General features: G+C 52.3%; 1 protein-coding gene across 1 annotated transcript in view; it reads right to left on the reverse strand.

The window, feature by feature from the left end:
• nbeal1 (neurobeachin-like 1) overlaps positions 1–13,564 on the reverse strand; it is a 69,923-nt gene that overhangs the window by 17,009 nt on the left and 39,350 nt on the right. The window contains 11 exon segments of the mRNA XM_064970077.1: positions 785–964; positions 1,368–1,496; positions 1,727–1,886; positions 4,938–5,113; positions 6,351–6,935; positions 8,658–8,746; positions 9,842–10,001; positions 10,308–10,466; positions 11,823–11,982; positions 12,181–12,283; positions 12,773–12,932. Coding sequence (XP_064826149.1) covers positions 785–964; positions 1,368–1,496; positions 1,727–1,886; positions 4,938–5,113; positions 6,351–6,935; positions 8,658–8,746; positions 9,842–10,001; positions 10,308–10,466; positions 11,823–11,982; positions 12,181–12,283; positions 12,773–12,932 — 2,061 coding nt within the window.

Raw genomic sequence — 13,564 nt, forward strand, 5'->3', positions numbered from 1 at the left:
CTGTGTGCGAGTGTGCCTGTGTGTGAGTGTGCCTGTGTGCGTGAGTGTGCCTGTGTGCGTGAGTGTGCCTGTGTGTGCCTGTGTGCGTGTGCCTGTGTGCCTGTGTGTGTGTGTGAGTGTGCCTGTGTGCGTGAGTGTGCCTGTGTGCGTGAGTGTGCCTGTGTGCGTGAGTGTGCCTGTGTGTGTGAGTGTGCCTGTGTGTGTGAGTGTGCCTGTGTGTGTGAGTGTGCCTGTGTGTGTGAGTGTGCCTGTGTGTGTGAGTGTGCCTGTGTGTGTGAGTGTGCCTGTGTGTGTGAGTGTGCCTGTGTGTGAGTGTGCCTGTGTGTGAGTGTGCCTGTGTGTGTGAGTGTGCCTGTGTGTGAGTGTGCCTGTGTGTGAGTGTGCCTGTGTGTGAGTGTGCCTGTGTGTGAGTGTGCCTGTGTGTGTGAGTGTGCCTGTGTGTCTGTGTGTGAGTGTGCCTGTGTGTGAGTGTGCCTGTGTGTGAGTCTGCCTGTGTGTGAGTCTGCCTGTGTGTGAGTCTGCCTGTGTGTGAGTCTGCCTGTGTGTGAGTCTGCCTGTGTGAGTCTGCCTGTGTGTGAGTCTGCCTGTGTGTGAGTCTGCCTGTGTGTGAGTCTGCCTGTGTGTGAGTCTGCCTGTGTGTGAGTCTGCCTGTGTGTGAGTCTGCCTGTGTGTGAGTCTGCCTGTGTGTGAGTGTGTGTGTGTGTATGTGTGTGAGTGTGTCTGTGTGTGAGTGTGTCTGTGTGTGAGTGTGTCTGTGTCTGTGTGTGTGTGTGAGAGTGTGTACCTTGGAGAGCAGCGTGCGGAGCAGGGGCACCAGGCACATATAGGTCTCCTCTGTCTGCCCCCCTACAGAGCGCCTCAGGATGCCCTCCACCTTGCCCAGCAGGTAACACGCCTCGTCCTGAGTCTCCACGCTCTTGGTCTGCAGGATGCCGTTCAGCTTGGCTGTGGCCAAGGCACACACCTGGCAGGAGAGGAGATCACTTACATACACGGCTTATCTGGAGCTGGTAAAAACATTCATATAAAGACGCCTGAATAAGATGTGGCACCTGGTAGTGGGGGGGGGGTATGTGATAGAGGGTTATAGTGCCTTCTTTAAGTCATTTAGAGACTCTTATCCAGTGTGAGGCAGACATCCAGTGCCCACTCAATAGGATCTAAATCATGAAAAGGTTTCCTATCCTAGAGTTGCATCCAAAGAACACCAAACCTACTCTGAAGCACCTCCGGTAGACTGAAAGTAGAGGTATGGAGTGTACAGTTGAACCCACTAACTGAGTTCCACTGGAAAAGAGCATCTGCTAAATTACTCAAATGTAAATGTTAGAGTGTATATATGTATGCGACACTGGACAGCTTCTCACCTGGGGGTCTTCCTGGGCCATGAAGCCCAGCAGAAGCCTCAGGCCCACCTGAGACAGCTGCAGCCACTGGGCCCCTGACGAGTACCACACCATTAGACTGTCCATCAGAGTCACTGTCTCCTCCAGGACCTAGAAAAAAAACAATCATTGATTCAAATCACCTCGAACATGGCTTGTGTTACTCAATTGGGTTTATAATTATTTAACAAAGCCTAATTGTGGATTGCAGTCACTCTTTGGCCATAGACTGCTTTCAATGTAACAAATGTCTTCATATGTTAAATCACTGAACTATCACTTTACAATGGTATGACATTCACACATAAAGCCAAAGATGTCGCTACTCCTAATGACAATACCTTCTCTGTCCACAGGGTGGGGTTGACCAGGCCCTCAGCCTGCAGGAAGTCCTGCACAACGTGGAGCAGCCGCACAGCGTTCTCAGTGTGCTGGGGCAACATGGCCGCCGTGGCCTCCCGGTTGTCAGTCACAGCCCACTCCAGCATCCTCTCCATCAGACTGGGTGAGAGGGAGGGAGGGAGGGAGGGAGGGAGGGAGGGAGGGAGGGAGGGAGGGAGGGAGGGAGGGAGGGAGGGGGAGGGAGGGAGGGAGGGAGGGAGGGAGGGAGGGAGGGAGGGAGGGAGGGGAGACGGGGATAGAAAGAGAGGAAAGAAGGATAACAGAGGAGTGGAGGAAATTAAGAGAGCGAGACAAACAAAATGTGAATAAACAACAGAGAACCAGACCCCCGCTTCAAGACTGATGTGACTGAACACTAAACACATTCAACAGCCACAACTACATTTGTCACGTCACCCTGCAGGCTGGTTCCTACTCCTCACGTCACCCTGCAGGCTGGTTCCTACTCCTCACGTCACCCTGCAGGCTGGTTCCTACTCCTCACGTCACCCTGCAGACTGGTTCCTACTCCTCACGTCACCCTGCAGGCTGGTTCCTACTCCTCACATCACCCTGCAGACTGGTTCCTACTCCTCACGTCACCCTGCAGGCTGGTTCCTACTCCTCACGTCACCCTGCAGGCTGGTTCCTACTCCTCACGTCACCCTGCAGGCTGGTTCCTACTCCTCACGTCACCCTGCAGACTGGTTCCTACTCCTCACGTCACCCTGCAGGCTGGTTCCTACTCCTCACGTCACCCTGCAGACTGGTTCCTACTCCTCACGTCACCCTGCAGGCTGGTTCCTACTCCTCACGTCACCCTGCAGGCTGGTTCCTACGTCACCCCTGCAGGCTGGTTCCTACTCACGTCACCCTGCAGACTGGTCACCACCCTGCAGGCTGGTTCCTACTCCTCACTACAGTCACCCCCTGCAGGCTGGTTCCTACTCCTCACGTCACCCTGCAGGCTGGTCCTACTCCTCACCCTGCAGGCTGGTTCTACTCCTCACGTCACCCTGCAGGCTGGTTCCTACTCCTCACGTCACCCTGCAGACTGGTTCCTACTCCTCACGTCACCCTGCAGGCTGGTTCCTACTCCTCACTACAGTCCTCACGTCACCCTGCAGGCTGGTTCCTACTCCTCACTACAGTCCTCACGTCACCCTGCAGGCTGGTTCCTACTCCTCACGTCACCCTGCAGGCTGGTTCCTACTCCTCACGTCACCCTGCAGGCTGGTTCCTACTCCTCACGTCACCCTGCAGGCTGGTTCCTACTCCTCACTACAGGCTGGTTCCTACTCCTCACGTCACCCTGCAGGCTGGTTCCTACTCCTCACTACAGTCCTCACGTCACCCTGCAGGCTGGTTCCTACTCCTCACGTCACCCTGCAGACTGGTTCCTACTCCTCACTACAGTCCTCACGTCACCCTGCAGGCTGGTTCCTACTCCTCACGTCACCCTGCAGGCTGGTTCCTACTCCTCACGTCACCCTGCAGGCTGGTTCCTACTCCTCACGTCACCCTGCAGGCTGGTTCCTACTCCTCACTACAGTCGTCACGTCACCCTGCAGACTGGTTCCTACTCCTCACGTCACCCTGCAGGCTGGTTTCCTCACCTCACCCCTGCAGGCTGGTTCCTACTCCTCACATCACCCTGCAGGCTGGTTCCTACTCCTCACGTCACCCTGCAGGCTGGTTCCTACTCCTCACGTCACCCTGCAGGCTGGTTCCTACTCCGTCACCCTGCAGTCCTACTCACGTCACCCTGCAGGCTGGTTCCTACTCCTCACGTCACCCTGCAGGCTGGTTCCTACTCCTCACGTCACCCTGCAGGCTGGTTCCTACTCCTCACGTCACCCTGCAGGCTGGTTCCTACTCCTCACGTCACCCTGCAGGCTGGTTCCTACTCCTCACGTCACCCTGCAGGCTGGTTCCTACTCCTCACGTCACCCTGCAGGCTGGTTCCTACTCCTCACGTCACCCTGCAGGCTGGTTCCTACTCCTCACGTCACCCTGCAGGCTGGTTCCTACTCCTCACGTCACCCTGCAGGCTGGTTCCTACTCCTCACGTCACCCTGCAGGCTGGTTCCTACTCCTCACATCACCCTGCAGACTGGTTCCTACTCCTCACGTCACCCTGCAGGCTGGTTCCTACTCCTCACTACAGTCCTCACGTCACCCTGCAGGCTGGTTCCTACTCCTCACGTCACCCTGCAGGCTGGTTCTTACTCCTCACGTCACCCTGCAGGCTGGTTCCTACTCCTCACACAGTCACCCTGCAGGCTGGTTCCTACACTACAGTCCTCACGTCACCCTGCAGGCTGGTTCCTACTCCTCACGTCACCCTGCAGGCTGGTTCCTACTCCTCACGTCACCCTGCAGGCTGGTTCCTACTCCTCACATCACCCTGCAGGCTGGTTCCTACTCCTCACTACAGTCATCACGTCACCCTGCAGGCTGGTTCCTACTCCTCACGTCACCCTGCAGACTGGTTCCTACTCCTCACGTCACCCTGCAGGCTGGTTTCCTACTCCTCACGTCACCCTGCAGACTGGTTCCTACTCCTCACGTCACCCTGCAGACTGGTTCCTACGTCACCCCCTGCAGGCTGGTTTCCTACTCCTCACATCACCCTGCAGACTGGTTCCTACTCCTCACGTCACCCTGCAGGCTGGTTCCTACTCCTCACTACAGTCATCACGTCACCCTGCAGGCTGGTTCCTACTCCTCACGTCACCCTGCAGGCTGGTTCCTACTCCTCACGTCACCCTGCAGGCTGGTTCCTACTCCTCACGTCACCCTGCAGGCTGGTTCCTACTCCTCACGTCACCCTGCAGGCTGGTTCCTACTCCTCACGTCACCCTGCAGGCTGGTTCCTACTCCTCACGTCACCCTGCAGGCTGGTTCCTACTCCTCACTACAGTCCTCACGTCACCCTGCAGGCTGGTTCCTACTCCTCACGTCACCCTGCAGGCTGGTCCTACTCCTCCTCAATAATTTTTTTAAACAAAATGGGTCTTTTTAAACTAATATCTTTGTGAGAATGAACCTTTTTAATTGAACGTAATATCTCGTGTTTGTTGTCTACATGGAACTGTGCATTCTGCATATTTTCAGTCCTGTCAACTGAGAATGAAATAAATCAAATGTAAGAAATGCCAGTGTGTCCACCTGAGCTTGATGTGGTCCACGGGCAGCAGCAGCTCGTTGGTAGTGCCCAGCTTGGTGAGGGCAGAGAACACCTGCCCCCGCTCCAGCCAGGCGGCATCGTCCGAGCCCTCCACGCCTCGCCACATTACGCACAGCACGATCTCCAGCAGCATGCGAGACAGCTCCTCCTCCGTCCGCTAGGGGGAGACAGAGAGGAGGGAGTCAGTGAGAGTCACATCCAGGTCCAGATAGACAAACAGAGGGGGTTCCCTCCCACCCCCAGCCTCCATGGTGTGGTTTGAACCCCCATGTCTGGCCCTACCGACGTCAGACCCATGGGAGAATCTCAATTGCATTACCTTGACTCCTCGTGTCCTCTCTCCCCACCCCATTCTGAAAACCCATCCAAAACATAAGGACCTCTGACTTTCTCATCCAATGGGTTTTGAGAAGGAGACGAGGAGAGAGGACGCGAGGAGTCAAGGAAACGCAAATTGAGATTGTCCCCATCTATAGATGAGAGGGAGAGGTGGCTCCCTAGTGAGGCAGTGACATTTTATAGCTTTATATTTCTTTATAAGTCTGTGGGGGATCAGAGGACCTCAGGGACATAGGAACACTCTGGCACCACAGTGGAAACCAATAGGGTGGATACACAAGCCCCCAATAGGGTGGATACACAAGCCCCCAATAGGGTGGATACACAAGCCCCCAATAGGGTGGATAGAGAAGCCCCCAATAGGGTGGATAGAGAAGCCCCCAATAGGGTGGATAGAGAAGCCCCCAATAGGGTGGATAGAGAAGCCCCCAATAGAGTGGATAGAGAAGCCCCCAATAGAGTGGATAGAGAAGCCCCCAATAGGGTGGATAGAGAAGCCCCCAATAGGGTGGATAGAGAAGCCCCCAGTAGGGTGGATAGAGAAGCCACCAATAGGGTGGATAGAGAAGCCCCCAATAGGGTGGATACAGAAGCCCCCAATAGGGTGGGTGGATAGAAAAGCCCCCAATAGGAAGCCCTGGATAGAGAAGCCCCCAATAGGGTGGATACACAAGCCCCCAATAGGGTGGATACACAAGCCCCCAATAGGGTGGATACACAAGCCCCCAATAGGGTGGATACACAAGCCCCCAATAGGGTGGATAGAGAAGCCCCCAATAGGGTGGATAGAGAAGCCCCCAATAGGGTGGATAGAGAAGCCCCCAATAGGGTAATCTGGATCCCTACCAGGAATTAGCTTTCAAATATCAAATTTGAGCAGCTGAAGGAAAGGAAAACAATTTATACAATTGATATACAGCCACTGTGACTAGTCAGACTTCGTAGAGCCTTCAGGAAACCACCTAGAGGAAACCACTTATCTATTGATATACAGCCACTGTGACAGGCTAGCTACAATGAAGAGGAGAGGAAACCACTATAGACAGATGTCTCACCTCAGCGCAGCTGAACGACTCCCCCAACGACATGTTGTCGCTGAACAGGAAGCTGTCCTCGGTGAGGGACGCCGCCGAGGCATCTGGGAAGGCCTTGACTGACGCCTCCAGCGGCGATGGCGTGCTGACCATGCTCCCCGGCGTCTGGTTGCCGCTCTCCCCGCCCTCGTAGGCACTCATGTGGGACAGGTCCAAACTCAACCCCCCTGCTTTCCCTCCCCCAGACGCCCAGGGCTTGAGCAACAGGCCCTCCCCAATCTGACTAACGGGCGTGTCCAGAAGCGAAAGCACATCCCCGTTTTCAAGACTATCCACTGATCTTCTGGAGCTCATGCTGAGGCGGTCTTCATCCACCAGTCTCCCGGCGCTGCCTGCTCGGCCCCTCCTCTCCAGGGGCGGTTCTAGGCGGCTGCCGCTGCCCCGGCTGGGGTTGAGGTCCAGGCTGCAGGTGCTGGCAGCGTCGCCCCGCCCCGGGCCGCCCTCGCAGGGGGAGCGCAGGAACAGCCTCATCAGGGTCTCCTGCCAGCACAGCTGTCTAGAGATCTCCCGCGCCGCGTCCTGCTGGGACTGGAGGAGCTGGTACAGCTAGAGGGAGAGAGAGCAGTAGTATTACTACCCAAGTATTCATTATTGCTCATTCAACATTACTGACCTGTTATTTATTATTCAATGAGTATTATGCTTACTTTTATGTTATTTATTTATGTCATCATTCATTGAATCTTTTTTGGGGGATGGAGAAAGAACAAGGGATGCAGGGAGGGAAGGAATGATAGTGAGGGAGAGAGAGAGGGAGGGAGGAAGGGGAGAGTAAGGGAGGAAGGATAGAGAGGGGGAAGGGGAGAGAGAGGGAGGAAGGATAGAGAGGGGGAAGGGGAGAGAGGGAGGAAGGATAGAGAGGGGGAAGGGGAGAGAGGGAGGAAGGATAGAGAGGGGGAGGAGGAAGGAAGGATAGAGAGGGGGAGGAGGAAGGATAGAGAGGGGGAGGAGGAAGGATAGAGGGGGGAGGAGGAAGGATAGAGAGGGGGAGGAGGAAGGATAGAGAGGCAGGAAGGATAGAGGGGGATAGAGAGGGGGAGGAATAATAGGAGGGGGAGGAGGAAGGATAGAGAGGGGGAGGAAGGATAGGGGGGATAGAGAGGGGGAGGATAGAGGGGGAGGAGGAAGGATAGAGAGGCAGGGGATAGAGGATAGGGGGGGGGGATAGAGAGGGGGAGGAGGAAGGATAGAGAGGGGGATAGAGAGGGATAGGAGGGGGGATGGGAGAGAGAGGGGGAGGATAGGGATAGAGAGGGGGAGGGGGATAGAGGGGGGGATGGAGGGAGAGATGGAGAGGGGGAGAGAAGGGATAGAGGGGGAGGGGGGGGGAGAGATAGGGGGAGAAGGATAGATAGGGGGAGGGAGGGAGAGATAGGGGGAGAAGGATAGGGGGAGAGATAGGGGGAGAAGGATAGAGGGGTGGGAGGGAGAGATAGGGGGAGAAGGGCAAGAGAGGGGAGAAGGGATAGAGAGGGGGAGGCGGGAGAGATAGGGGGAGGGATAGAGAGAAGGGATAGAGAGGGGGAGGCGGGATAGGGGGGAGGGATAGAGAGGGATAGGGGGAGAAGGGATAGAGAAGGGGGAGAAGGGATAGAGAAGGGGGAGAAGGGAAAGAGAGGGGAGAAGGGATAAAGAGGGGGAGGCGGGATAGAGAAGGGGGAGGAAGGGAGGATAGAGAGAGGGGGAGGGATAGAGAGAGGGGGATGGATAGAGAGAGGGGGATGGATAGAGAGAGGGGGATGGATAGAGAGAGGGGGATGGATAGAGAGAGGGGGATGGATAGAGAGAGGGGGATGGATAGAGAGAGGGGGATGGATAGAGAGGGGGGGATGGATAGAGAGAGGGGGGGATGGATAGAGAGAGGGGGGATGGATAGAGAGAGGGGGGATGGATAGAGAGAGGGGGATGGATAGAGAGAGGGGGGATGGATAGAGAGAGGGGGGATGGATAGAGAGAGGGGGGGATGGATAGAGAGAGGGGGGATGGATAGAGAGAGGGGGGATGGATAGAGAGAGGGGGGATGGATAGAGGGACAGAGTTTTAGGAAGATCAAAACCAGATATTTTAGCACAAGTTTATAATACCTTTTATAATACCTTCATTTCAAAGATTTCAAAGTAATATCATGCATTTCCATTGATGGTTGATGTAGTGATTTAATTATTATGGATATCAACATCTGGTTTGTAGGAAGATGTCTGTTTCTACCCTGAGAACAGGGTCTGTGTGTCGTTTTAATAATTTAGTGTGTGTGCTCTGTTCCCTCACCCTATTGCACACGAGCAGGCGTACGCTGGGCCCGGCCCGGTGAGTCAGCTGGACCAGGGCCATAAGGTCCTTGTAGCTCACCACATGATCTAAGGGGGGTCAAAGGTCAACATGATAAGCCATAGCCATATAATTTAGTCGAGTACACATTGACTGAATCTCTTATTATCTGTCGGGCCACACCATAATACTGGGTCATGTTCAGTAGGGCGCACCGTATAAAAACATTTCTCAATAGAAGGCAGAAAAGCGTGTTCAGGAAGTACCTCACTGTTTGAAAACGTTTTCTCCCAGCTGAACATAACCCTGATTGATCTGTCCATATAGCTGAATGGGTAAAACAATAACCTGAAGTACACTGGAGAAACATTGATTTCCTTCTCCTGCCCTTTGCCCATTCAAACCTCACTGCAGAACCGCCCTGACTCTCTCCAGCCGTTCATTCAGTCATTTATTTATAGAGAGGAAGCCATTCTCTGCAGTCTACACTCCGTCCAACTTCAGCCTCACCCCAGCCAATTAATTAGCCCTCAACGCTTCATTGATTGGCCACTAAATCAAACTCCAATAGAGACATGGGAGTAGAGCCAGCCAATCAAAACTATGCAAGGGCTGAACACCACATCGACGAAGGTCTATAGGGACAACTGGGTGAAGCGGAGTCAGTTCACATTCTTTTTAATTGGCCAATGAAATGAAACCACTTCCCCTGCGTTACTGTAGATATTGCTTGGGTAAAAAAAATATATATATTTATTTTTAAATCACCAAACACATTTGTATTGCCTTTTACTTATTGAATTTGTTTGCTGTTTTGTATGTATTTGTTAAGTTGCCAATGAATTACCCTTCGGACACAAGAACTATTTGGGGCGGCAGGGTAGCCTAGTGGTTAGAGCGTTGGACTAGTAACAAATCTGTCGTTCTGCCCCTGAACAGGCAGTTAACCCACTGTTCCTAGGCCGTCATTGAAAATAAGAATTTGTTCTTAACCGACTTGCCTGGTTAAATAAAGGTAAAATAAATAAAAACATTTTTTTTATTGAATTGAAAAACAATGTTGATGATTGGCTGTTGAAGGAGCCGTCTCCAACCATAGTGATCTAGTCCCCAGAAACATATTTGAATGGTATGATAGACACTGACAGGGTGAGAGAAGGGGTGGGAGGGACACCGACACCCACCTGTGTGGAGCACCTGGTTGAGCAGGCTCTTGACGAGGGAGGGGGTGACGTGGAGGTCGGAGAAGAGCAGGGAGAGACCGGAGTATCCCACCTCCCTCAGCTTCAGCCTCTGCTTGTTCTTCTCATAGACACGGTCGCAGCGCAGCATGCGGTCAAACATCTGGACTCTCACACACGGCAAAGACCATTAAATGATGTTACATTAGCAGCATTCAATGTCTGAAAGAGAAGGGTCTTGTATACTACCTAGTGAAAGTATGGACTCATCTGCACAACATAACCTACTCCACATTTTCAAAGTAATTAAAAATTATTATTTTTTAAACCCAGAACATTTCTAGGCCAGTAAGTTCTCCGTGTCCAACACAATTCGGAAGTCGTCAAAACCACAACACACTTAAACATTCCCGTGTGTGTGTGCGTGTGTGTGTGTGTGTGTGTTGGTACGTGTGAGGAGGTCCCTCACCTTGAAGACGAGCTCTCGGAGGCGGTCTGAGTGTTTGGTGTTGAGCAGCAGGGCGTAGCAGGAGTCCGCGGCCCCCGGCTCAAACAGAAGCAGGAAAAGCTGGTCCCTGGCAGCACTGGTCTGGAGCAGACTGAGCAGCAACTCTATCACCCCACACAGCTAGAGGGACACACACACACGGTTAGCAACTCCAACAAGGCGCGCACACACACAACACAACACACACACACGGTTAGCAACTCCACCAAGGCGTACACACACAGTAGGATTGAATTAAGTGGAGAGAGCAAGTAAATAAGTAAATGACGAGTGTGGTTTCAGGGACTGAACAGCCTAATAATGGGTCGGATGGAGAGAAGACAAACTGTGGAGGATGAACACTTGACATTGCAGTGAGCATATGTCACATGCCATGATGTCACAGGCCGTGTATAGAAACCTATGTAAGAGGATAAGACAAACAGGAAAAAGAGCTGGAGAAAAGGAGGGAGAGAGGAAGGACACGGACACACAGGAAACAGATCCTCATTGAATGCCAGGTGTATAAATCCTGTGTGAAGTGAGTGGATGGGAAGCTGGGCCTTGAGAGACAGAGGCCTGCAGCAGTCAGTTAAACAGAGCAGCCAGCTGGAGGATATTAGGAGGGAAAGCTTTCTTCCAGAGGCCTAGGTAACCAGCAGGCCAGAGACCAGGGCTGTCCTTAGTGTAGCCTCCGGCTGGAAACACACAGCCTCACCACTGTGCCAGGCACAGAGCAGCCAGCTGGAGGATATTAGGAGGGAAAGCTTTCTTCCAGAGGCCTAGGTAACCAGCAGGCCAGAGACCAGGGCTGTCCTTAGTGTAGCCTCCGGCTGGAAACACACAGCCTCACCACTGTGCCAGGCACAGAGCAGCCAGCTGGAGGATATTAGGGGGGAAAGCTTTCTTCCAGAGGCCTAGGTAACCAGCAGGCCAGAGACCAGGGCTGTCCTTAGTGTAGCCGCAGGCTGGAAACACACAGCCTCACCACTGTGCCAGGCACAGAGCAGCCAGCTGGAGGATATTAGGGGGGAAAGCTTTCTTCCAGAGGCCTAGGTAACCAGCAGGCCAGAGACCAGGGCTGTCCTTAGTGTAGCCTCCGGCTGGAAACACACAGCCTCACCACTGTGCCAGGCACAGAGCAGCCAGCTGTTCCCTCATAGGCACCACAGCAATGGTCCTCATAGGATTTCTAAGTGATATTCCAGTACATGGATATTGAAGACAACTTGGGCTTATTCAGAGAGGGTCAATAAGTGAGAGAGGTTGAATTGCACTCGGTCTTCCACATCGGGTAATAGCCAGTCTATTAACCATCTCATCTTCAATGTTACTCATATGGAGTGGAGTCCTCTGACTGCAGGACATCTGCTTTATCCATGTTAATCCATGATACGATGCATGGCTTCATGAGTGTTAATGTTGTAACAGAGACAAAGATTCTGACAAGTCATGGACCCGTCATCTGTCCGTTCCTCCCTTCCATCCATCCCTCACCTGTTCCTCGTCTCCGATGGCGGCGATGTATCCCAGAATGCTGTGCATCTCCTCCTGGGTCATACCCTTGCTGATGTAATACTTCAGGAGGCCGCAGAGGGATGATCGGATGGTCTGATTGTCGTCTTCACTAATATCTCCCTCCCTGCTGACACTCTTACTGACAGATTTAGAATCATTTATTTAAAAGAAAAACATGTTTAACATAAATATTATTTTATGAGAAATCAAGTTGACTGTAGAACTTGTACAGTTATTACAATACATACATCTCATGTAACAGATGGAGCTAGAGTAGGACAATTATGAATCATGAGTAAAAACCAGAAGCTGAGCATTCTGGGAGATGGCGTCCCACCCGTAGTAAAGGCGAATGGTGTCCAGTAGAAATTGAACTCCGTATTTCTTCCGGAACTGCTTCCTGTTTTCTTTGATGACGGTGGACATGTACTGGATGTGACCTTCATCACCACGAGAAAGATTGACAAGAGTCACACACACAGGGATGGACAGGTTACATTCTAAATGTAATCCATTTGTTACCTGCCCAAAAATGGAATCAGTAACAGAACGTTTGGATTACCCACACTAACTTAATTTGATTACTGTCAGTTACTTTTGGATTACTTTGCCCTTAAGAGACATGATGACGCTTTCACGTTCTAGTCGGAACTAGGAAACTCTGAAATTTCCGACTTGCTAACTGGTAATGCACGTGCCACGTTCAACCAGTTAGCAAGTCGGAAACTTCAGAGTTCCGACTAGCATGTGAAGGTGGCATTATAAGTAGACAAAAAGGGTCCAAACACATGTGGTGTGTCATTATAGTGGTCTCTGACTTGCTCAGGTGGAACAAACTTCAACTTGTTCCTGGATTTGTAACCAATCACACTCTGATATAGACTAACACGTGAACCCCCCCACACAGACCCATGGTCCCAGGTGCTCACCGATGCGCAGGGGGAAGTCTCCCAGGTTCCAGATGCTGAAGTTGAACAGAAGGTGTGTGTGGAGCTGCTGCAGCAGCTGCTGGTTCTTTTCATAGGTAACCTGCTCCACCAGGAGCTGAGCCGACACCAAGACACTCACATCCACCAGACTGGCAGGCAGCTACACAGAGAGAAATACACACACGCCAAGAGAGAGAATCAATAAGAGAGGAGAGAGTAGAGAGAGAATGACAGAGACAAAGAGAGCGAGAGAGAATGACAGAAAGAGAGAGTGGAAAGAGATTGAGAGAGCACAGGCAAGAGAGAGAAAGAGGAGAATGAAAGAGCCAGAGACAAAGAGAGAGTTAATAACACAGGCAAGAGAGAGAAAGAGGAGAATGAAAGAGCCAGAGAGAGTTAATAACGGCGACGGAGGGGAAGGCCGACGTTTTACGGGCTCCTAACCAACTGTGATATTTTGTGTTATTTTTATCATTGGTCACAACTTATTTTGTATAAATGTTGCTGGTTCCGTCTCTTATGACCAAAAATAGCTTCTGGATATCAGAACAGTAATTACTGACCACGAACTGGACGAAGAGTATTTATTTAATGAGTCTGACGTGAAGGATATACAGCTTCTCTGAGACCAGGCCCAAATCCACGTCATTCACGTGAAAATAATACGGAAATACAGGGGACGGAGATCGGGGTGCCTTGTGAGAGTCGTTGGCGAGTGGGTAACCTGCCTCAAACATCCGTTCTATTGAACAACGTGCAATCACTGGATGACCTCCGCACGAGACTATCCTA

This window comes from Oncorhynchus masou, chromosome 7, assembly GCF_036934945.1.
Source record: "Oncorhynchus masou masou isolate Uvic2021 chromosome 7, UVic_Omas_1.1, whole genome shotgun sequence".
NCBI lineage: Eukaryota > Metazoa > Chordata > Actinopteri > Salmoniformes > Salmonidae > Oncorhynchus > Oncorhynchus masou.